At 47.2% G+C, this 26,205-nt stretch overlaps 1 protein-coding gene across 7 annotated transcripts in view; it reads right to left on the bottom strand.

The window, feature by feature from the left end:
- Positions 1 to 26,205, bottom strand: part of ST3GAL3 (ST3 beta-galactoside alpha-2,3-sialyltransferase 3) — a 335,526-nt gene that overhangs the window by 90,856 nt on the left and 218,465 nt on the right. For all 7 annotated transcript variants that reach the window (XM_065409115.1, XM_065409116.1, XM_065409117.1 and 4 more), the window contains 2 exons: positions 13,639 to 13,734; positions 10,664 to 10,850 (listed from right to left, as the gene is read on the bottom strand). In XM_065409115.1, coding sequence (XP_065265187.1) covers positions 10,664 to 10,850; positions 13,639 to 13,734 — 283 coding nt within the window. The remainder of the gene's footprint in view (positions 1 to 10,663; positions 10,851 to 13,638; positions 13,735 to 26,205) is intronic.

Genomic DNA, 26,205 nt, shown 5'->3' with positions numbered 1-26,205 from the left:
CTGCGCTCCTGGAAATACCACAACCTGAAGAGGGTTTTGCTGACCCAGGCATGTTGCACGCCTCCTGGTGCATACAAGCTGTCTTAGTCACCAGCAATGCCTTCCCAGTGCACTCCCCTAAGGACACAGTTTGCGAAAGGGTTTTCAGGGGAAAGGTTCTTGCTTATGAAAGAAACAGGCACAACCTCTAAGTACATTTCTCAAATCAACCACCTCCCCTCAACAACACCACATCCCGGAGCCCAGGGCCTGTCCTCTCCCATTGGACAGTTACACCAGAACAGGTGGATGTAGTGTGGGGTGTAACACTGCACGTGGACTTGTTCAGAGTCCTGTAGCCTCCCATGCCTGCTCTTCACATTGGAGACTGTCATCAACAACGGGGGAGGAGTCTCCCTATACACAGTTCCAATAACACTCCACTCACAACTTGAATGTAAAAGCTACTTTCCAAACTCCAGCTTCTTGTGTTGGACAAACTGGTCCCACGTCAGAATAGCTTTTGGCCTCTGCCTACCAGGGCTTTATCCCAAAGCCTAGCTTCACTCAAGAGAGACCTTCAGAAAAACTCTGCTCATTGCAGCACACAGGAATTTTTTAAATTTAAAAATAGGTTTAAGGGCAGAGCCGGAGAGCTTGGAAAGCACAGTAACTGCGGCGAGATTCCAAGACTTGATTACCCAGCTCAGGAAGCTGCAGCAATTACTTTAGTGTCGTCTTTGAAATTCAGAGGGAACTACAGGGTCCAGCTCCAGTGTTCTAAGTCCAACAAGTAGCTGAACAGCACCCCCACCTGGCTGTGCGTCACCAGGCATGGGCCTCTCTAGTAAATCAATGCTACAGGGTGGCTGCAGTGGCGGCTTTGCTGTCTCCCACTGAGCATCTGGCCCGTCTGTTCAGAGGGAGAGAGACATTACTTGTTTGCTTTACAATTTGAATGAGAACAAAGGTAACAGGCAGCAAGTGGGAGACAGCAAAGGAGAGGAAAAGCATGCGTAGAGAGAAGACAGCAATTGCACACACTCGATAATGGACGTGCAGTAGTGGAGAGCAGATAGCAGCACAGCAAGAGGGCGCCCGCCCAGTGTTGGGCGCCAATGACAGCAAAGGTTATGCCTAGGCACAGAACGGTTCAGCCTTTGTTCAGCCCACCACCTCACATACCTGCACTCCCCACTCCCTGACTCTGCAGGGCACAGGAGAGAAAGGAGCAGTGTGCAGAAGGTGTGTCCACAGAAACAAACAGAGACTGAGAGTTGAAGCCAATACTACCAGTAAAGGAAAAACAAGGGGAATACCCACCTTCAAGCAGCACTCCGTCCAAAGGCCACACAAACAGATGGAGGGCTATTCCAGACCAGGTGAGGGAGCTAGCAGAGAATGCCCTCCCACCAACACCCCCTCTCCACTGAGGGAACAATGCTGATCTCAACTGTGGCACTAGGGGATCCCGCATGGGACCCAGGTATGCCATGACATAAGCAATACTAACCAGAGCCGAGAGAGGCTCCTCTGTACTGTGCCACCCAGTGGCTGGTTTGCGGTTGACCCGAGAATCACATCACCAATCCCAGGTGGCACCCGTCAGCATCTCCGGGAGCTATTCACCAGGAGTGCTATGGCCTGAAAGGGGGACCTTGCACTCTCACCTGGGACAAGGCAGCTGCACCCACATTGCTCCATTTCCAAAGAGACCTCTTGGAACAGCAACATTTAGGCTTCGCCTCTGACTGTTTGACTGTCCCTGACAAGCTGATGGTCAAAGATCTGGGGGCATAAGAGTACCACACGGGTGGGGAATCTCTGGGCTTTCCTTCTCTGCTCTTGGACTCACTTTCCATCCCTCTAATGAAGCAGTTTCCTCTTCAGTGCACGGCAGGGAAAATCTTGGAATCCTACAGAATCAGCTGCTGCTTTGGCCCAACTAGGTGGTTTTTCCGGCTTTCCCCAGAGATGCGAGATAGCGTACGATGGAGGCTCTCAAACAAACCCTATCAGTCAGAGATCACAAACTGGCAATGTAGGGAGGAGCAGCGAAGTTATCAGTCAGCCCCAGCAAGCAGGTAATATGGCAGGGCCACCAAACGAGGGAAGAAGGGAACCTCCAGAAAAAGCGCTCAGGTATTCTGTCTTCTTGTAGCACTGAGGGGTCCGGCTTTGGTGTGGCATGATAAATCCAGCCAGGGAGCCATGCACTTACCAGCTCGATATTCAGCTAGGATTACAACAGCCTACTGACTAAACACACAAACGTGGCTCTGAAGTAGAAATCTCAGAGTATTTATTTCAAGTGAAAAGAAAACCAAAGTCGTCCTCCACTGCTGGTCCCCAAAGTCCTCAGCACCAAGACATGGCAGGAGGGGAAACTTTCCACTTCAAAGGAGAGAGATGCATTTGAATGTCCCTCATCCAGGAGCATTACTCAGAGATCAACCTTAGTGAATCCCTACAGGTGACAGGCAGTAGATGCACTTTAGGATTAGAAGGGGCAGAGTCTATGCCCTGCCTGCTATTGCGGTGCTGATACTTGCTGGAGAACAGCTGCACCTGGCTCCCTCTCCCTCTTGTCATTGCACAGTGCAGCGTGCCAGACAGACATGCCTCTACAATGGGCAAACACCTGAACTTGGCCTCACTTGCAAGCAGGCTCACTCACCTCCAGACTTTCACTATCAAAGGATTTCCTGATGCCCCAGGCACTTACTCCACAAGCTGCTCCTTCTGGCCAATGCTATTCAGGTTGCAGCTGGAAGTGTTAGCATGGTTATTACTACAAGAGAAGGAAGTCTGGAAGCTGCCAATTTCCAGTGAAACCTTTGCCCTCACTTGGCTTCTTTACCACCATGAGCCAAATGTTCAGGGAAGAGAGCCCTACTCAGTCTGTTAATGTTGATTTGCAGTAAGTCTTGGAACCCTGGGGAAGTTCCTGAAGACTGGAATGAAAGCTCATGTTATTCCAATACTTACAAAGGGTAAATGGGATGAGCGGAGTAATTACAGGTCTGTCAGTCTGACATTGATCCCAGGCAAGATAACGGAGCAGCATACACAGGACTCGGTTAATAAAGAATTAAAGGAGGGTAACAATTAATATCAACATGGGTTTATGGAAAATAGATCCTCTCAAACTAATCTGGTATCTTTTTTTGATGAGATGACAAGATTTGTTGATAATGGTAACAGTGTTGATGTAATAGACTTTTGTGAGACATTTCAGTTGGGACCACACAACATTTTGATTAAAAAATTAGAATGGTTATAAAATTACCATGGCACACATTAAATGGATTAAAAGCTGGCTGACTGATGGGTCTCAACATTTAATCGTACACAGGGAAATCATCATAAATCAGTGTGTTTCTAGTGAGGTCCTTCAGGGATTGGTTCTTGGCCCTAGGCTATTTAACACTTTTGTCAATGAGCTGGAAGAAAAAGAAATCATCGCTGATAAAGTCTGCAGATGACACAAAATTGGGGGAGTGGTAAATAATAAAGAGGACACTGATACAAAGCGATCTGGATTGCTTGGTAAGCTGGGTGCAAGCACACAGTCTGCGTTTTAGTGCAGCTAAATGTAAACGTACACATCTGGGAACAAAGAACGTAGGCCATACATACAGGATGGGGGACTCTATCCTGGGAAGCAGGGACTTGGAAAAAGATTAGGGGACAGGGGGGTCATGGTGGACAATCAGCTGAACATGAGCTGCCAACGTGACACTGTGGCCAAAAGGGCTAATGTGACACTGGGATGCATAAACACGGGAATCTTGAATAGGAGCAGAGAGGCCATTTTACCTCTGTCTTTGTCATTGGTGCGTCCACTGCTGGAATCCTGTACCCATTTCTGGTGTCCACAATTCAAGACAGATGTTAATAAAGTGGAGAAGGTTCAGAGAAGAGCCACGAGACTGATTAAAGGATTAGAAAACCTGCCTTGTAGTGACAGACTCAAGGAGCTCAATCTATTTAGCTTAATGAAAAGCAGCATAAGGAGTAATTTGATCACAGTCGATAAATAGAACAGGAGTACTTGTGGCACCTTAGAGACTAACAAATTTATTAGAGCATAAGCTTTCGTGGGCTACAGCCCACTTCTTTGGATGCATATAGAATGGAACATATATTGAGGAGATATATATACACACAAACAGAGAGCATGAACAGGTAGGAGTTGTCTTACCAACTCTGAGAGGCCAATTAAGTAAGAGAAAAAAAAGCAACATCACTTGCCCCATAACCTCAGCCTTGCTGAACACCACGCCATCTACAGCCTCAGAAACAACTCTGACATCATAATCAAAAAGGCTGACAAAGGAGGTGCTGTCGTCATCATGAATAAATTGGAATATGACCAAGAGGCTGCTAGACAGCTCTCTAACACCACATTCTACAGGCCATTATCCTCTGATCCCACTGAGGATTACCTAAAGAAACTACACCATCTGCTAAAAAAACCTCCCTGACAAAGCACAGGAACAAATCTGTACAGACACATGCCTAGAACCCCGACCAGGGGTATTCTATTTGCTACCCAAGATCCATAAACCTGGAAATCCTGGACACCCCATCATCTCAGGCATTGGCACCCTAACATCAGGCTTGTCTGGTTATGTGGACTCTCTTCTCAGGCCCTTCGCTACCAGCACTCCCAGCTATCTTCGAGACACCACTGACTTCCTGAGGAAACTACAATCCATCGGTGATCTTCCAGAAAACACCATCCTGGCCACTATGGATGCAGAAGCCCTCTACACCAACATTCCACACAAAGATGGACTACAAGCTATCAGGGACAGTATCCCTGATAATGTCACAGCTAACCTGGTGGCTGAACTTTGTGACTTTGTCCTCACCCACAACTATTTCACATTTGGGGACAATATATACCTTCAAGTCAGCGGCACTGCTATGGGTACCCACATGGCCCCACAGTATGCCAACATTTTTATGGCGGACTTAGAACAACGCTTCCTTAGCTCTCGTCCCCTAACACCCCTACTCTACTTGCGCTACATTGATGACATCTTCAGCATCTGGACCCATGGAAAAGAAGCCCTTGAGGAATTCCACCATGATTTCAATAATTTCCATCCCACCATCAACCTCAGCCTGCCCTAGATCAATCCACACAAGCGGTCCATTTCCTGGACACTACTGTGCTAATAAGCGATGGTCACATAAATACAACCCTATACCGGAAACCTACTGATCGCTATACTTACCTACATGCCTCCAGCTTCCATCCAGGACACATCACACGATCCATTGTCTACAGCCAAGCTCTAAGATATAACCGCATTTGCTCCAATCCCTCAGACAGAGACAAGCACCTACAAGATCTCTATCAAGCATTCTTAAAACTACAATACCCACCTGCTGAAGTGAAAAAAACAGATTGACAGAGCCAGACGAGTACCCAGAAGTCACCTCCTACAAGATAGGCCCAACAAAGAAAATAACAGAACACCACTAGCTGTCACCTTCAGCCCCCAACTAAAACCTCTCCAGCGCATCATCAAAGATCTACAACCTATCCTGAAAGATGATCCCTCACTCTCACAGATCTTGGGAGACTGACCTGTCCTCACTTACAGACAACCCCCCAACCTAAAGCAAATACTCACCAACAACCACACATCACTGAACAAAAACACTGACCCAGGAACCTATCCTTGTAACAAAGCCCGATGCCAACTCTGTCCACATATCTATTCAAGTGACATCATCATAGGGCCTAATCACATCAGCCATACCATCAGGGGCTCGTTCACCTGCACATCTACCAATGTGATATATGCCATCATGTGCCAGCAATGCCCCTCTGCCATGTACATTGGCCAAACCGGACAGTCTCTACGCAAAAGAATTAATGGACACAAATCTGACATCAGGAATCATAATACTCAAAAACCAGTGGAAGAACACTTTAACCTGTCTGGTCATTCAATGACAGACCTGCGGGTGGCTATTTTACAACAGAAAAGCTTCAAAAACAGACTCCAAGAGAGACTGCTGAGCTGGAATTGATATGCAAACTAGATACAATCAACTTAGGATTGAATAAGGACTGGGAATGGCCGAGCCACTACAAACATTGAATATATCTCCTCTTGAAAGTATTCTCACACTTTTTATCAAACTGTCTGTATTGGGCTATCTTGATTATCACTTCAAAAGTTTTTTTTCTCTTACTTAATTGGCCTCTCAGAGTTGGTAAGACAACTCCCACCTGTTCATGCTCTCTGTATGTGTGTATATATATCTCCTCAATATATGTTCCATTCTATATGCATCCGAAGAAGTGAGCTGTAGCCCATGAAAGCTTATGCTCTAATAAATTTGTTAGTCTCTAAGGTGCCACAAGTACTCCTGTTCTTTTTGCAGATACAGACTAACACGGCTGCTACTCTGAAACCAGTCCATAAATAGATACACAGGGAACAAATATTTGATAATGGGCTCTCCAGGCTAGCATAGGAAGGTCTAACACCATCCAATGGCTGGAAGTTGAAGCTAGACGCATTCAGACTGGAAATAAGGTATACATTTTTAACAGTGAGGGTAATTAGCCATTGGAACAATGTATCAAGGGTCATGATGGATTCTCCATCACTGGCATTTTTAAATCAAGACTGGATGTTTTTCTGAAAGATCTGCTTTAGGAATTATTTTGGGGAAGTTCTCTGGCCTGTGCTATACAGGAGGTCAGACTAGGTGGTCACGGTGGTCCCTTCCGGCCTTGGGATCTATGAATGTATAAAATGCAGTAACTTGTTCTGACGAAATGTTGCACGAAGAACTATCTTTGATTCAGCCCCAACTCCATTTCCTTATATGCCTAGTTTGCATAAGGGTGCGCACATGCTGGTCTGGTGGTTTCAGGAACTGTCTGCTCTTAACATAATAGACAATCTTTCATTCTCTGATTTGTTATTCTGTTTGGGGTTTTTTTTGGCTGACTAGAGCAGACATGCCACTTGGCCACCTCCTGGCCAGAACAACTATCCAACCAACAGTTACTTTTCAGTAACTGGTTCCTGGAGATGTGTGGTCCACATGGATTCTGATGGAATGAGATTCTGATGTGAGATCAGCATCTTTTGACGAGCACTGTCTGTTGGAACCACGCCTGTGCCCTGGATGCCCTCATCCCCTCTCACTTAAGGGTATAAAATGTGGAGTGAGTTCAACTACCCCTCAGTCCCTTCACTGAAACAGAATCCAGATGATACAGGCATCTGTAGTAGCAGGGAAGGGCGGGTCATGGAATACATACAGTCCGACACCCATTTGGGTAAGCACAGGTTGACCCTTCATCCTGTCAACAAAGGCCAGTAACAGTCTGGGAGAGTTTCTGAAGGGTCTTGACCTAGCCAGGTAGTAGGAGAAGGATCTCACAACATTGAGGGTGTGAAGTTTATCTTCCCCTTGGCTAATGTGAGGCTTAGGAAAGAAAACTGGCAGATGGATTTACTTGGTTCAAGTGAAAATTAGAAACAACTCTAAGATCTCACCAAACATTTTTTGTTCCAGGAGCCTGAGACATGCTCTAAGTGATGTCTTCAGGTGTATCTGGAGTTGACTGAGAGGGTTCAGTATAGAGTGGACCTTTTCCTGCAGTAGGTAAGCTCTTGCTGCTTTGGAATCTAATACTGCTCCTATGAACGCTCTGCTCTGAGTAGGAGCGAGAACAGGCACCTCTGCTCACTGAGACCCAGAGCAGCGAAGAGCACTAGAGTTACTTGGCTGGAGCTGTTCATTTGTTCAGGTGACTGCCCCTGAATACGCCAGCCGGCGAGGTCTGGGTATAGTGTATCCTTTGTTTCTGCAGGAGGGCTGCCATGGCCCGGCAGGTACTTGGTAAGTACTCTGGGAGCCGTGGAGGGAAGCACTCTGGACTGATATTGGGACTTCCCCATGAGGAACCTGAGATATTTCCTGTGGGCTGGGTGACTAGCTGTATGGAAACTCTATATGCATCCGAAGAAGTGGGTTGTAGCCCACGAAAGCTTATGCTCTAATAAATTTGTTAGTCTCTAAGGTGCCACAAGTACTCCTGTTATTTTTGCGGATACAGACTAACACGGCTGCTACTCTGAAACCTGTATGGAAACTGGCATCTTGCAAGTCGAGAGGCATGAACTGTCCTGAGGATCGACAGTGGCGATTATGAACACTAGGGTTACCATCCTGAACTTGAAACAAAGGGGCTTTGTTGAGACATTAAAGGTCCAGAATGGGGTGCCCCCGCTTTCTTCTCTGGGATCAGGAAATAATGTGAATAAGCCTCCCTGGCCCTGGAACTCCCAGGGCACTCCGAATTGCAGACAGGAGTTTACTTTGTTCCTTAGCCATATCCTGTGAGATTAGACCCTGAGGAGGGACAGGGAAGGGGGTAGGGAGGAACTGGATAGAATACTCCTAGTCTATCACCTCCAGGACCGACTGGTCTGGTGTTTTCACCAAAGAGGCGCAAGGGGGTAGGATGGAGCCAATGGTTCTATATGGCTCTTGACCATAGCGTTAAATCTGCTGATAAGAGGTCAACACAGAAGTATGTGGCAGAAGAGGAGCAGGGAGAGGGTCTTCTTCTCAGGCGCTGTCTTTGCCTTGGAGATGCTGATGACCTCTGTTGGCTATAACAGTAAGAGGCAGCCATGGGTGGTAACAAGGATCTGATATGATGGCTGGGCCGGGTCTTCCCTTTATGGCCTGGGGTGGGAAGGGCACGAGAGCATCCAGGACACAGGGGTGGCCCCAGACACTGATAGTCAACAGCATCTGATTTCAGGTGCCTGACACCATAAGTGGAATCCATGTGGTCAACCACTTGAAGAAGAGAATATTGTTTCTCTGGCCTCCCCTCCACATTTCTGAAGATTCTGATCTAAAGCTCCACACAACGTGCTGGCGTCTCTATTCTCAGGCAGCTAAAGAAAACATCAGAACATCACAAAATGTGATACAGAGTAGCTTGCGAAGGCAGCACATCAGACAAAATAGCTAAATCCCTCCGTGGAAGCTTGCTCCCACACAGATCCCCCACCTCTCTTCTCAAACTTCTGTGTGTGGTTTCATAGATTTCATAGAGTTTAAGGCCAGAAGGGACCATTAGATCATCTGGTCTGACCTCCTGTATATCACGGGCCATTACATTTCCATGCAGTTACCCCTGTATTGGCCCAATAACTTGTGTTTGGCTACAGCATACTTTCCAGAAAAGCATCAGTCTGGATTTGAAGACATCAAGAGATGGAGAATCCACCACTTCCCGTGGTAGCTTGCTCTAGTGGTTAATCACCCAAACTGTTAAAAATCTGTGCTTTATTTCTAATTTGAATTTTTGTGGCTTCACTTCCAGCCATTGGTTCTTGTTACTTGCCTGTGATATATAGGAGGTCAGGTTAGACGCTGTAACGGTCCCATTTGGCCTTAAACTCTATGAATCTATGAAATAGATTAAAATCAACACTCGCCTTTTCACATAATTTGGGATCAGTATACAATTAAATTCACTGTTTATAACGAGATTCATAAGATTAATAGTGAGACTCATTCAAGGAGCATAAACTCTGGCAAGTCAAGCATTGATGAGTGGTAAGAGTAAATTTAGATCCCATCATTTTGTATGGAAAAATAATCCCAAATATACATACAAAGTGACAGGGTATAAATTAGCTCTTACCCACTCATGAAAGAGATCTTGGAGTCATCATGGACAGTTCTCTGAAAACATCTGCTCAATGTGCAATGGCAGTCAAAAAAAGCTAACGATGTTAGGAACCATTAGGAAAGGGATAGATAATACAACAGAAAATATCACAGTGCCACTGTATAAATCCATGGTACGCCCACTCCTTGAATACTGCATGCAGTTCTGATTACCCCATCTAAAAAAATATACATTAGAATTGGAGACGGTGCAGAGAAGAGCAACAAAAATTATTAGGGGTATGGAACAGCTTCCATAGGAGGAGAGATTAAAAAGACTGGGACTGTTCAACTAAGGGTGATACAATAGATATCTGTAAAATCATGACTGGTGTGGAGAAAGTGAATAGGGAAGTGTTATTTACCCCTTCACATAACACAAGGACTAGGCGTCACTCACTGAAATTAATAAGTAGAAGGTTTAAAACAAACCAAAGGAAATATTTCTTCACACAATGCCCAGTCAACCTGTGGAACTCCTTGCCATGGAATGTTGTGGAGGCCAAAAGTAAAACTGGGTTCAGAAAAGAATTAGATAAGTTCATGGAGGACAGGTCCATCAAAGGCTATTAGCCAAGATGGACAGGGATGCAACCCCACACTCCAGGTTTCCCTAAACCTCCAACTGCCAAAAGCACCTGGCATTGGCCACTGTCAGAGACAGGATTCTAGGCTAGATGGACTTTTGCTCTGACCCAGTCTGGCTGTTCTTACATTCTTATGGTGTGAGCCCAGATTATACAGAGGCAGCCCGATCCATTAAGCTGGCATTACAAAGCCTATTTCATTAAAAACGGGGTCCCTGGAAGTGACAAACCATCCAGTGAAATGCAGACACCTGGGCAGGGGCAGACAGAAACCGGGCCCAGACCCAAACACTGTAGGTAAAATCATGACATACTAATAGTGCCCCACCCCATCCACCTAAGCGACGCAGACCAAGTCTTACCACTTTCTCCTTATAAACAATGTATTTGAGCCACTTGAAATCCTGCCACTTGAATCCGGCCAGAACAAAGAAGGAGTCCTTCTCATACTGCTCCAGTTTCTGGATGGCCCCTTCAGGGTACGTGATCCGCAGCGTTGTCTTGCCTCCCACATCCTTCTCAAAGCCCTTCACTGGAGCAGAGTTCAGCCTGCCGGGTGACAAGAGGATAAACTACCAGACTCTCACATCTACATTCACATACGGCTGGTGAGGTAGCAGCCATTGGGCAGTGATTTCCTTGACCACGAAACCCAGCACTATGCCTAACCACAGCCATAGCTTATTGTTATCAGTCAGGTTCATTAGGAAGCAATTCCAGTCAAGGCAATGTAAAACACCTGATTTAAGAAACCAAAAAACAGCTCCAATGATTTAAATCAGGCTAGGGCTTTGGAAAACTAATTTGAAAATTTGTGCTCTTGAAATTTTAGACAAAAGATCATTATGGAGTAAATTATAAATAGTGTTGTTTTAAGAGCCACTACTGCTAAAGTGACTTATCTGAATTTCACAACACTGCTATAGACAACAAACAAAATACTGAAAATTAAGGCCCTGCAAACACTTAAGCAGGTGCATAACTTTACTCGCATGAAGAGTCAAGTCAGTGGGACTATTCATGTGCTTAAAGTGTTACAGCATAAGGGGGTTAAGTCTGTACTATTAAAACTTTTCTCAGTGACACAAAATCTTTGTCACTTTAAAACAAAATTCCTACAGTATTAACAGTACAAAGTTATTAAGACTTTCAAGAAATTAAAGTTATTGGGAACTTCTTATACACAGGCCAAAAATGTCAAAACAAAATCACTTGATTTAAGAACTCAAGCCCATACTTTGGCGCGTGAGGGTGGGATTTTCAAAAGCCCCGTCTGACTTCAGGCTGCGTTCCCGGTGGAGGAGCAGAGCCTGGTTACATTATTGACTTGGATCCTCCTTCCAGGCTGCCCCACCTACCACTAAGTACCTCCCCTCACTTTCTCTCCCCCTAAGCTTCTGCCCTCTCATTCACAGGGAGTGTCCGCCTCACCTGACCCTTGCTGTTTAAACAGGGCCGGCTCTAACTTTTTTGCTGCCCCAAGCAGCAAAAAAAAGCGCCGCCCCCCGAGCCCCCCCCGAGCGCCACGCCCCGCACCCCCGCCGAGCCGCCGGAACCCCCCCCGAGCGCCGCACCGCGCCGCCGGAGCCCGCCCCCCCCGCCGAGCGCCGTGCCGCCGGAGCGCCCCCCCCCCCCGCGGAATGCCGCGCTGCCCCCCGCCACCCCAAGATTGGCTGCCCCTTACCAGGGGCCGCCCCAAGCATGTGCGGAGCCGGCCCTGTGTTTAAAACCCAAGTCTTATTTCCAGTCTGAATTTGTCTAGCTTCTAATTCCAGCCAGCTCACACAGGGACTGACTTTATTTCATGGATACACCCCCCCTAGATGACGGGGCTCCAAATGCAACCAGAAACCAAACTGCCAATATTATCCCATGCAGGATCCCCTGGAGGTGCCCAGGCTTTAAAGCCTGCACTTAACAGCATGTGGGGATTGCCCGTCAGCTGAGTGTCATAGTTCAGACCAGCTCAACTCCTCTTTTCATGGAGCACCAAGTGGCGCTAGCCTGGGATCGCTAGGGCAAGTCTGCCTTTGTTTTTACCTCAGGAAAACTGGTCCACGCCCTGCTAGGAGTCAATCAGAACCCCACTATGTGACTGGGCCCCTGCATTATCTGCTAGCTGCACCAATGGATTCTCCATATTTCTCTGCCGCAGAGATCCACCTCCTAGCTCCCAGGTCTAGTTCCTGCAAATCCTGCTAATGCAGCCAAGTAGCCCAGAACGAAAGGAGCTCAATGTACAAGTGAAAGGCACCTCTCCTTCCCCGGACTTCCATGGGACCCAAGCTAGCAGGTGGAGACATTTAAGAAGATGTCTGCTCTCACCCGCTCACTCACACAGCTGAGCACCTGGCTTCACTTAACCTTTAAGGTTGCCTTTTCACTTCCTCTCACAGCCCCCTGCCAGCACAGATGCTCAGATACCACCCTCATCATCCCAGGCCACAGACTAGCTTCAGATTTACTGATGTGAGGAGAAGGGTCACGTTGGGTGTGGAAATGACACACTACAGGCAACCCATCCAGTTATTAGCTATAGGAATGGGTTTATTTTTGCCAGACCACTGAACTCCTCATGGAGTTTCTTATTTTTTGAGGGATTTTGGATTTAAATCTAAGTGGGTGGCTTAGTGCAAAGAATTGAAGCCTTTCCTCCTCCTGCTTTCTGCGCAGAGTCGGAGTCCCAGGAGGGGCCCTACGAGAACAGAGATTGGTGCAGTCCAAAGGCCATCACAAAGAATTAAGCACATTCTGCCAGGGGGTGTGAGGTGGAAAAGATTTATCCCACTCTGAGCACTTTTCCCAGTGTCCAGGGCCAGGGAGGGGAGAAGTGAGCAGCTTCTGCCAGAGACTCTCCTACCTTGGGCAGGACACAGCTCTGCTCCTGCCTAGCTCTGAAGCGGTAGGTCCTGGGCAACGCTGCACATGTGTGCGTGACAGTACCTGGCCTATGGAATCTAACTGGGAGCAGTTCTTTAATAGCAGCTAATTAGATAGTATTGATGCACACACACTGCGGGCATCATCCAAGAGGTGGCTGTTTGGGAAGAACTTCAGTAAGGAGAGGGTAACAGCTTGACTCGCGGAAGGGACAGCATGGGGGCACCTGTGGGATAAGTGAGACAAACGACCTTCCTCATCAGGAGGACCACAAACATTTAGAATTCGGACAATCTGTACATTCTTGGTTTATTTTACACTTCATTGTAAGCGTCCCTACCAATGGCGATTGTTCCTGGTCAATGTGTGAACAATGGAGGCTGAACCTCTCTACAGGCTATTCATGCTATACTGAAAACGAATAAAAAATATCCAAAATGGGATACCAAGGACTCACCTGACCACAACATCGTAGTCATCAATTTTCAGCCCCAATGACTTATTTGCAAGCACTCCTCCATTTCCCACAATGATACATCGCCGGCAGCTGAGACTGAGGAGGAAACGCAGAGAAAGGCTGCTTGTAACAACATGTTAAAATTCACTATCACACAGAGCTGCTTGGAGGCAAGTTTCCGTGCAGCCTGCATCTCTCCAGACATTACAGGAAATCTTTGGCAACGTTCAGAACAAAGGGAAGGATGCTGAGTCAAGGGGGAGGGCAGAGCTGCACTCATCCTTAGCTCATCCCATTGTGCCGAGGTGGCAAACTCCTCGGTATTTCACACCCCGTGCAGCATGGTGAGATGGGCTACCAGGGCAGGCAATCTCCTCTCATCATTTCCTCACTCTGCTTGGGTCAAATGAAACTCATTAATTATTTAAACAATTACTCAACCTCCATTTCATAGAATCACAGGACGGGAAGGGACCTCGAGAGGTCGACTAGTCCAGTCCCCTGCACTCGTGGCAGGGCTAATTATCTAGACCATCCCTGACAGGTGTGTGTCTAACCTGCTCTTAAAAATCTCCAGTGATGGAGATTCCACAGCCTCCCTAGGCAATTTATTCCAGTGTTAACCACCCTGACAGTTAGGAAGTTTTTTCTAATGTCCAACCTAAACCTCCCTTGCTGCAATTTAAGCCCATTGCTTCTTGTCCTGTCCCCAGAGGTTAAGAACAACAATTTTTCTCCCTCCTCCTTGTAACAACCTTTTATGTACTTGAAAACTGTTATGTCCCCTCCCAGTCTTCTCTTCTCCAGACTAAACAAACCCAATTTTTTCAATCTTCCCTCATAGGTCATGTTTTCTAGACCTTTAATCATTTTTGTTGCTCTTCTTTGGACTTTCTCCAATTTGTCCACATCTTTCCTGAAATGTGGCGCCCAGAACTGGACACAATACTCCAGTTGAGGCCTAATCAGCGCGGAGTAGAGCAGAAGAATTACTTCTCGTGTCTTGCTTACAACGCTCCTGTTAGTACATCCTAGAATGATGTTAGCTTTTTTTGCAACAGAGTTACACTGTTGACTCATATTTAGCTTGTGATCCACTGTGACCCCCAGATCCCTTTCCACAGTACTTCCTAGGCAGTCATTTCCCATTTTGTATGTGTGCAACTGATTGTTGCATAATGAAATAAATGCATAAATAATAAAATGTCCCTTCTCTCCATTATATAGACTACACTAGATGTAAATAATTCAGTCTCTATTCTAGAAATGAATAGCTGTTTGACAGACAGTATCTGATAATGCACAGGATGGGGACATTAAATGGCAACCTCTCTCCTCACACAGTCATGACGCAGGACTTGATTCAGATTCAGAAGACCTAAGTTCAATTCCTGGCTCTGACACTGGTTTGCTGGCTGACCCTGGGAAAGTCACTTGCCTCCCTGTGCGTCAGGTTCCTGATCTGTAAAATGAGGACAATGATACTGACCACTCCTTTATAAAGCACTCTAAGATGTACAAATGAAAAGCGCTATGTCAGAGCGGGGTGGTGTTATATTATTTTGCAGGAATACAAGCCATTAAAATGCTCAGCCAAAAATCACCCATCATGCATATGGCAGAAGTGACAGTACTGTATAAAAAGTAACCACTCATCAGAGACTAATAAGAACCAAACATATAGGTAAGAGACTTGCACATTCTTTCATAACCTGTGTCATGTACTTCTGAAAAAATTAAGGGCCAGACTCTGGCTAGACCTTCCCCTTTGGGTTCCCACGGAAGGGGCCACCCACACTCACAGCAGGGAACACAAGGACTTTCAGCCTAGTGCTGGTCTCCCTAGAAAGGGTTGGCCCAGTGCAGCTGTCAATGAGGGGAGTGTACACCGGACCTTCTGAAGGGGGAGGGCAGCGGCGGGAGTGAGTTCTCTCCAGAGCCCCCAGAGGAATTCTGGGAGAGCCGCCAAAATGCTTCCATGGGCTCTCTCTCTTGGGTGTCCTCACCACCCCCGCTCCCCAACACAAAAGGTGCCTTAAAAGCTATAGCACATGGCTGAGATTTTAAAAATATACATCAGTCCAAAGAGAGGACCCAGCACCAGAGCTATAACGGGAAGGGGGATTAGGTGAGCCAACTTTTGAAACGAATCTAACCAAGAGTTCACTTCGCTGCAACCACTCCTAACACAACTGTACAGGAAACCCATCCCCTGCCAAGCTTAGCTGTTGTTCATGAAGACTGGGCCTGAAGCGAACGTCCTGGCTTGGGTTAAAGAACTGAGGATTGACCTGCTGACAGGCCTGTTAGGGGGAGACTCACACAGAGTTAACAAATACAGTGCCCAAGGAATACTCAGGAACTGCTTCCAAGCACAGCTAAAAAGCTATTAGAGAACTACAGGAACTGAGCCTCTCAGCACAGCCACACTGCGTATTAATGAACGCCAGAAATCCCGCTAGTCCAGCTGGGAAAGCTTCCGGCAGGGCCAGCCTCTTTGAACATCTCTAAGCAGCTAATGTGGGGCTGGAACACGGACAGGAAGCCCAATTTAGGGCCACCTTCTCCTTTGAAATCGCCCTAAAAGGAATCAGCCAACCAGCAAGAGCTAAGTCATGGACTAGTGGGGGTGGGCAGATTTTAATGTAATTAGGGTTTTTTAAAATTAAAACCAGCCTTTTGGGGGTCTTTTTGTTTTTTGGTTTGGAGCCATTAGGAATCATCAAGCTGTGCGACACTCAGCATGTGAGGTATAAGCTATCTTCGTTACCCACTGCTGCCTTTCCCACTTCCCTCGTGCTGCTTGCATCTAGTCTTAGAATAGGGACATAGGACTGGAGGGGATCTCCTGGGTCATCGAGTCCAGTCCCCTGCTATATCAGACAACTCTGTCATATCATCCCTTCCCATTCATAAACTTATCTAGATCCATCTTAAAACTACAGTAACTCCTCACTTAACATAGTTATGTTCCTGAAAAATGCGACTTTAAGTGAAACGATGTTAAGCGAATCCAATTTCCCTATAGGAATTAATGTAAATGAGGGGGTTAGGTTCCAGCGAAATTTTTTTCACCAGACAAAAGACTATATATATACACACACACACACACACACACACACACACACACACACACACACACACAGTATAAGTTTTAAACAAATAATTTAATACTGGTACACAGTGATGATGATTGTGAAGCTTGGTTGAGGTGGAGGAGTCAGAGGGTGGGATATTTCCCAGGTAATGCCTTCCTGCTAAATGATGAACTAGGAATTGGCTGAGCCCTCAAGGGTTAACTCTCACAGTCTACTGTACAAGGCAGCAGGAAAGGAGGGAGGGCAGACAGAGACAGAGACACACAGCCTGAGTGTGTGTGTGTGTGTGTGTGTGTGTGTGTGAGAGAGAGAGAGAGAGAGAGATGCGCATTTCCCCTTTAAGTATGAAGAGTGGGGACAGAAGGACACTGCCTTGTTAATTAGATCAGCAAGCTGAGACTGGACTACAGCTGCAGCTGCCTGGAAGCTCCCTCTGTCATGAGTCCCCCCTGCTCTATGGAAGATGGGGTAAGCGGGGTGCAGGAGCAGGGGGGAGGGGGACACCCTGACATTAGCCCCCCTCTTCCTCCCCTCCCACACAGCAAGCAGGAGTCTCGGGGAGCAGCTCCAAGGCAGAGGGCAGGAGCAGCACATGGCAGTGGGGGGAGGGACAGCTGCAATTGGTAGCCTGCTGGGCAGCTGCTGCTCAGGGAACTTAGGGGAGCGGGGAGCTGATAGGGGGGCTGTCAGTCCACCCTGGTTCCAGCTACCCACCAGCTAGCTCCACCGGGCTGCTCTTCCTGCAAGCAGTGGACAAAGCAGGCGGCTGCCAATCGACATTAGAAGGGAGCCTTGCACAACTTTAAACGAGCATGTTCCCTAATTGATCAGCAACGTAACAACGAAACAACCTTAACCGGGATGACTTTAAGTGAGGAGTTACTGTAGTTAGGTTGTTTGCCATCACCCTCCCCCACTACCCTGACTGGGAGGCTGCTCCAGCCTTTAGATAGCATGCTATTTGGGGCAGGGGTTATGTCTTTGATACAGCACCAAACACAATGGGGTCCTGGCTGGTACTGAGGCGGCTCCCAGAGGCCCCAATAACAGTGTGAGTATAGGGATCTGGCACACCACGAATGGGAAGAAGTGTGGACCAAGGCACTGAAACTGGAGTGGGAGAAGATCCTAAAAGGGCTTTAAAGACTGGCATTGTTGGAAAAGTAAAAGGTGTGATGGGCCGTGATACATCACAAGATAAAAGCTGTAGACAACGGTAGAGCTGTGCAGAGCTTTGATGGGAGGGCCAGAATCTTAAACTGGACATGCTGACCAAGGGAGAGCAAGATGGAGAGATGTGACAAGGGGAATGATATGGTTGGATTAATTGGCGATTAAGATAATTTTGGACACTGTATTTTGGAGTGACTGGAGAATGCAATATAGATGTCACGAGGGCAGAGAGGATGTGATAGTTACACTAGTCAAGGCAAAAGATTACCCAGGGTATGAACAAAAGCCTTAGACAATGGGACAGAAAGGGATATATTTTCTAAATGATGCGGAGAAAGCAGTGGCAGGACTTGGTGGTAATAACCAGCACATGAGGCAAGGAGGAGAGGATGTAGTCAATTTGATCCCTGTAGTAAGAAGAGAGCCTGAGACATAAGCCCTTGTATTAGAGGCCTGGTATGAGGCAGGACCTGTTTAAAGAATCTGGCAAGAACAGGGCTGGTATGGTAGAAATACACATTCCTAAGAAGTGCTAGTTACAGAGTACTTACACAAACACATCCCGATATTAAGTGGTACCAGAACATTCCGATATCAAGGATGGTACAAACACATTCCCCAAGGATAACAGTAACACTCTGACCCCTCCTAAAAAAATGTCAAGAGGACAGTACGGAGAGAGATGTTTTAATCAAACCAACATGTACAAGGTGATGGGTGATAACTAGCCACGTAAGCGGGCAGTAACTATGTCAGAGGGGCAGTACTAACTTGTTTGTATCGGGGTATAAAATGTATCTCAAAGGAAGTATCTCTGTCTGGCCTAGGGAGGAACGGAAAGTCCTGCCATTCACTAAGCTGATCCATTGTTACGGGCATACATGTATTAGTGGTCTGGTAAAGTCTGCGGAACACTAGTACAGTGCTTCATTGACAAGAAACCTAGCTGGGTGTCTTCATCCCTTAACAAATCTTGTGGTCATTGGGCAGTTCACTCGAGGTCTGCCATGCCAGTTGTCTGCGCAGGGCTGGAGCGGTACACAAAAGAAACACACACACAGACAGCCAAACATCTATCAACATCTAACCACAATGATGACTCTGACCACATTGAGCAGATGTTTTCAGAGAACTATCCACAATGATTCCAAGATCTCTTTCTTGAGTGGTAACAGCTAAGTTAGACCCCATCATTTTGTATGTATAGTTGGGATTATGCATTACTTTGCATTTATCAACATTGAATTTCATCAGCCATTTTGTTGCCCAGGCACCCAGTTGTGTGAGATTCCTTTGTAACTCTTCGCAGTCTGCTTTGGACTTAAATATCATGAGTAATTTAGTATCTGCAAACTTTGCCACCTCACTGTTTACCCCTTTTTCCAGATAATTTATGAATACGTTGAACAGCACTGGCCCCAGAACAGACCCTTGGGGGACTCCGCTATTTACTTCTTTTCACTGTGAAAACTGATCGCTTATTCCTACCATTTGTTTCTTATCTTTTAAACAATTACTGATCCACCAGAGGACCTTCTCTTTTATCCCATGACGGCTTACTTTGCTTAACAGCCTTAGGCGAGGGACCTTGTCAAAGGCTTTCTGAAAGTCCAAGTACACTATATCCATTGTGACAAAGAGTCCTGTGGCACCTTATAGACTAACAGACATATTGGAGCATAAGCTTTCGTGGGTGAATACCCACTTCGTCAGACGCATATTCATCACATGCGTCTGATGAAGTGGGTATTCACCCACGAAAGCTTATGCTCCAATACGTATGTTAGTCTATAAGGTGCCACAGGACTCTCTGTCGCTTTTTACAGATCCAGACTAACACGGCTACCCCTCTGATACTATATCCATTGTTTCACCCCATCCACGTTTGAGGATCCTCTCAAAGAATTCTGAGGCATGATTTCCCCTTACAAAGCCATGTTGGCTCTTCCCCAACAAATTGTGTTAATCTCCGTGTCTGATAATTCTGTTCTTTGCTACAGTTTGGAATTAATTGATAAACTTAACAGTAACAAGTCACTGGGACCAGATGGCATTCACCCAAGAGTTCTGAAAGAACTCAAATGTGAAATTGCGGAACTATTAACTATGGTTTGTAACCTGTCCTTTAAATCAACTTCTGTACCCAACGACTGGAAGATAGCTAATGTAACGCCAATATTTAAAAAGGGCTCTAGAGGTGATCCCAGCAATTACAGACCGGTAAGTCTAACGTCAGTACCGGGCAAATTAGTTGAAACAATAGTAAAGAATAAAATTGTCAGTCGCATAGAAGAACATAACTTGTTGGGCAAAAGTCAACATGGTTTCTGTAAAGGGAAATCGTGTCTTACTAATCTATTAGAGTTCTCTGAAGGGGTCAACAAACATGTGGACAAGGGGGATCCAGTGGACATAGTATACTTAGATTTCCAGAGAGCCTTTGACAAGTTCCCTCACCAAAGGCTCTTATGTAAATTAAGTTGTCATGGGATAAGAGGGAAGATCCTTTCATGGATTGAGAACTGGTTAAAAGACAGGGAACAAAGGGTAGGAATAAATGGCAAATTTTCAGAATGGACAGGGGTAACTAGTGGTGTTCCCCAAGGGTCAGTCCTCGGACCAATCCTATTCAACTTATTCATAAATGATCTGGATAAAGCAGTAAACAGGAGGTGGCAAAGTTTGCAGATGATACTAAACTGCTCAAGATAGTTAAGACCAAAGCAGACTGTGAAGAACTTCAAAAAGCTCTCACAAAACTAAGTGATTGGGCAACAAAATGGCAAATGAAATTTAATGTGGATAAATGTAAAGTAATGCACATTGGAAAAAATAACCCCAACTATACATACAACATGATGGGGGCTAATTTATTTACAACTAATCAGGAAAGAGATCTTGGAGTCATCGTGGATAGTTCTCTGAAGACATCCATGCAGTGTGCAGCAGCAGTCAAAAAACAGGATGTTAGGAATCATTAAAAAGGGATAGAGAATAAGACGGAGAATATCTTATTGCCCTTATATAAACCCATGGTACGCCCACATCTTGAATACTGCATACAGATGTGGTCTCCTCATCTCAAAAAAGATATACTGGCATTAGAAAAGGTTCAGAGAAGGGCAACTAAAATGATTAGCGGTTTGGAACAAGTCCCATATGAGGAGAGATTAAAGAGGCTAGGACTTTTCAGCTTGGAAAAGAGGAGACTAAGGGGGGATATGATAGAGGTCTATAAAATCGTGAGTGGTGTGGAGAAAGTGAATAAGGACAAGTTATTTACTTGTTCCCATAATATAAGAACTAGGGGCCACCAAATGAAATTCATGGGCAGCAGGTTTAAAACAAATAAAAGGAAGTTCTTCACACAGCGCACAGTCAACCTGTGGAACTCCCTGCCTGAGGAGGTTGTGAAGGCTAGGACTATAACAGGGTTTACAAGAGAACTAGATAAATTCATGGTTGTTAAGTCCATTAATGGCTATTAGCCAGGATGGTTAAGGAATGGTGTCCCTAGCCTCTGTTTGTTAGAGGATGGAGATGGATGGCAGGAGAGAGATCACTTGATCATTACCTGTTAGGTCCACTCCCTCTGGGGCACCTGGCATTGGCCACTGTCGATAGACAGGATGCTGGGCTGGATGGACCTTTGGTCTGACCCAATATGGCCGTTCTTATTTACAGTTTCAACCAATTTGCCTGGTACTGAAGTCAGGCTTACCGGCCTGTAATTGCCAGGATCACCTCTGGAGCTTTTTTTTTTGGGGGGGGGGGGCATCACATTAGGTATCTGCCAGTCATCTGATACAGGAGCTGAGTTAAGCAATAGGTTACATATCAGTTGGTTCTGTAAGTTCATATTTGGGTTCCCTTCAGAAGTCTTGGGTGATACCATCTGGTCGGGGTGACATATGACTTTTTAAACGCATTAATTAGTTCCAAAACCTCTTCCATTGACACCTCATCTGGGGCAGTTCCTCACATTTGTGACCTAAGAACAGTGGTTCTCAAACTGTGGGTCGGAACCCCAAAGTGGGTCGTGACCCCATTTTAATGGGGTTTCCAGGGCCAGTATTAGACTTGCTGGGACCAGGGGCAGAAGCGGAAGTCCAAGCTCCACTCCCACCTGGGGCAGCGGGGCTCGGGCTGCGGCCCCCTCTCCCTCAACCCGGGGCAGCGGGGCTCGGGCTGCGGCCCCCTCTCCCCGCACCCAGGGCAGCGGGGCTCGGGCTGCAGCCCCCTCTCCCCCCACCCAGGGCAGAGGGGCTCAGGCTCTGCCCCGGTCCCCCTCCTCCTGGGGTCATGTAGTAACTTTGCTGTCAGAAGGGGGTTGCCGTGCAATGAAGTTTGAGAAACGCTGCCTAAGAAGAATGGCTCAGGTTTTGGAATCTCACTCACATCTTCTACAATGAAGACTGATGCAAAGAATTCATTTAGCTTTTCGCAATGGCTTTGTCTTCCTTGAGTGCTCCTTTAGCACCTAGATTGTCCAGGAGCCCCACTGGTTGGTTGGCAGGCTTCCGACATGTGATGTATTTAAAAAAAATAATTGCCGTTAGTTTGTGTGTCTTTTGCTAGTTGCTCTTAAAATTCTTTCTGGGCTGCCTGGTTGTACCTTTGCACTTGCCGTTCCAGGATTTCTGCTCCTTTCTATTTGCCTCAGCAGGATCTGACTGACAATGTTTAAAGATGTCTTTTTGACCATGATCAAGTCACCTCTTAACCTTCTCTTGGATAAACTAAGTAGATTAAGATCCTCAAGTGTCTCACTCTCAAGCAGATTTTCCATATCTTGAATCAGTCTTATAACTCTTTTCTGAACTCATTCTATTTTTCAACATCTTTTTTGAAGTGCTGAAACCAGTAACAGTCTCACTGGTGCCACATGAGGGGTAATGCCACCTGCCTACTACTCAATATCCTCCTGCGTAGGCATCCTAGAATCGCATTTGCTCTTTTAGCTACACCATCACACTGGGAACTCATGTTCAACTGGTTACCATCAACCCCAAGTCTTTTTCAGTGTCACTGACTTTCAGGAGACCATCTCTCATCTTATCAGTGTGACCCACCTAGAGATCTCATCTTCCATTTGGCTCTGTTAAAATGCATGTTGCTCAAATGAGTCCCGTTTACAAGCAATCTGGAGCAGCCTTTATAACTGACCTGTCCACTTCATTATTTACCACTCCACCAATTTGTGTGTTATCTGCAAGTTTCACCAGCATTGATTTTCTATTTTCTTCCATATCACTGATGAAAATGTTGAACAACATTGGGCCGAGAACAGATCCCTGCAGGGCCACACTAAAACCACACCTACTAGATAATGATTTCCCATTTATAATTACTTTTTGAAATCTCTCATTTAATTAGCTTTTAATCCATATAATATGGGCTACATTTATCTTGTATAGTGATACTTTTTTTTTAGAGCAGGATGTCATTTGGACTAAGTCAAATGCCTGACAGAAGTCTAACTACACAACACATTTACCTTTATCAATCAAACTTGTATTCTCATAAAAAATACCAAATTTGCTTGACAAGATTCATTTTCCATAAAACCCATGTTAATTTGCACTAGTTGAGATACCATCTTTTTACTGATTCTATTCCATGTTAACCTTTCCATGATTTTGCCCAGGACTGATGTCAAGCTCTTCAGTCTATACTAATTCATGTCATCTCATTTACCCTTTTAAAATAACGGTGCAACAGTAGCTTTTCCAGCTCTCTAGAGCTTCCCTTGATGAAGTAACCCAGTGACTTGCTTTCCTTTGATCCCATTCAGTCACATTGTTCAAGCAACAGGTGAGGAAAAGACGGTTACTTACCTTCTGTAACTGTTGTTCTTCGAGATGTGTTGTTCACGTCCATTCCACATTAGGTGTACGCGCGCCGCATGCACGAACGTCGGAAACTTTTTCCCTCAGCGGCTCCCGTCGGGCCCTCAGGGTCTCCCTTCCCGCCAGAGCGGCGCCCCGCCCCAGCGTATATATACCCCTGCTGGCCCGACCCTCCCTCAGTTCCTTCTTGCCGGTGACTCCGACAGAGGGGAAGGAGGGTGGGAAGTGGAATGGACGTGAACAACACATCTCGAAGAACAACAGTTACAGAAGGTAAGTAACCGTCTTTTCTTCTTCGAGTGCTTGTTCACGTCCATTCCACATTAGGTGACTCACAAGCTTACCATTGGAGGAGGGTAGGAGTCAAGGAATAACGGATTGAAGCACCGCCCTGCCGACCATCGCGTCATCTCTGGTCTGATGGTGGATCGCGTAGTGGGCCGTGAAGGTATGAATCGACGACCAGGTGGCTGCCTTGCAGATCTCCTGAAGCGGGACCTGCGCCAAGAAGGCCGTCGAGGACGCTTGGGCCCTAGTAGAGTGAGCTCGGATCGGAGGTGCAGGCACGTTGGCGAGCTCATAGCACGTGCCTATGCAAAGCACGATCCACGCCGACAGGCGTTGCGTTGAAATAGGCTGGCCCTTCATCCGTTCCGCAATGGCCACGAATAGCTGAGTCGATTTGCGGAAAGGCCTGGTATGGTCCAGATAGAAAGCCAACGCCCGCCGCACATCGAGGGTATGCAGGCTACAATGGCGAGGGTCCGTATGGGGCTTGGGGAAGAACACCGGCAAACAGATGTCCTGCCCCATGTGAAAACTCGTGACCACCTTAGGGAGGAACTTAGGGTGAGGCCTAAGTTGCACCTTATCCTTATAAAAAACAGTATAAGGAGGTTCTGAGGTGAGGGCCCTCAGCTCCGACACCCTCCTAGCCGAGGTGACAGCCACGAGGAACGCGACCTTCCATGAAAGGTGCATGAGGGAGCAAGAGGCCAGGGGTTCAAAGGGGGCCCCATGAGTTTAGTGAGGACCAGGTTGAGGTCCCACGGGGGTATAGGTGGGCGAGTGTAGGGGAACATCCTATCCAGCCCCTTGAGGAAACGGACCACCGTGGGGTTGGAAAACACGGACAGCCCCAATTCCCGCGGGTGAAACGCCGATATGGCGGCTAGATGCACTTTAATAGAAGCGGGGGCCAGGCCCTGGCGCCTAAGGCTCAGCACGTAATCCAGGATCATTGGTATCGAGGCCCGCAAGGGCTGGACGCGCTGAGACTCACACCAGAGGGAGAAGCGCTTCCACTTTGCCAGGTAGGTTGCCCTTGTGGAGGGTTTCCTACTACCCAGGAGGATTTGCTGGACCTCCTGGGAGCATCTGTGCTCCGCCTCATTTAGCCAGAGAGCAGCCACGCCGTGAGATGCAGCGATGGCAGGTTCGGGTGGAGTAGGCGACCTCGATCTTGTGTTATGAGGTCGTGATGGAGGGGGAGGGTTATCGGAGAGGCCACGGACAGCTCTAAGAGAGTTGTGAACCAGTGTTGACGTGGCCACCCCGGGGCGATGAGAATGACCTTCGCCCTGTCCCTGCGGGTCTTTAGAAGGACCCTGTGGATGAGTGGGAACGGGGGGAAGGCATACCGCAGGCTCCCGCCCCACGGGATTGCAAAGGCGTCCGCCAGAGAGCCCGGACTGCGGTTCTGGAAGGAGCAAAACTGTGGGCACTGGCTGTTGTCCATGGTGGCAAACAGATCCACCCGGGGAAACCCCCACCTCAGGAAGATTGAACGGAGGATGTCCCGCCTCAGCCTCCACTCGTGTGTGAGATAGGACCGGCTGAGACGGTCCGCCAATCCGTTCTGGACCCCGGGGAGATATGCAGCCTGGAGGTGTACTGAATGGGCTATGCAGAAGTCCCAGAGGAGGAGCGCCTCGCGACAGAGGGGAGAGGACCCGCCCTGCTTGTTTATGTAAAACATAGCGGTAGTGTTGTCCGTCAGAACTGACACGCCGTGCCCTCTTATGGTGGCGTGAAAGGTCTGGCAGGCGAGGCGAACCGCCCTCAGCTCCTTCAGGTTGATGTGAAGCGACTGTTCCTCCCTGGACCACAAGCCCTGAGTGCGTAGGTCCCCTAGGTGTGCCCCCCAACCCAGGTCCGACGCGTCTGTCACCAACGTCAGAACTGGTTGTGGGGCAGCGAACGGGACCCCCGCACAGACCTGCTGTTGGTCGAGCCACCAACAGAGGGCATTCGACACCCGAGCCGGGATCGTGACAACCATGTCTAATGGGTCGCTGTTGGGGCGATATACTTGGGCCAACCACAGCTGCAGAGGCCGGAGCCGGAGGCGGGCGTGTCCAACCACGTGGGTGCATGCCGCCATGTGCCCCAAGAGCTGTAAGCAACATCTGGCCATGGTCGTGGGGAATCTCTGGATGGAGGTCACG

The sequence above is a fragment of the Emys orbicularis genome, chromosome 8 (genome assembly GCF_028017835.1).
Source record: "Emys orbicularis isolate rEmyOrb1 chromosome 8, rEmyOrb1.hap1, whole genome shotgun sequence".
Classification (NCBI taxonomy): domain Eukaryota; kingdom Metazoa; phylum Chordata; order Testudines; family Emydidae; genus Emys; species Emys orbicularis.
The sequence above is the reverse complement of the archived record's forward strand: the minus strand, read 5'-3'. Positions and strand labels throughout refer to the sequence as shown.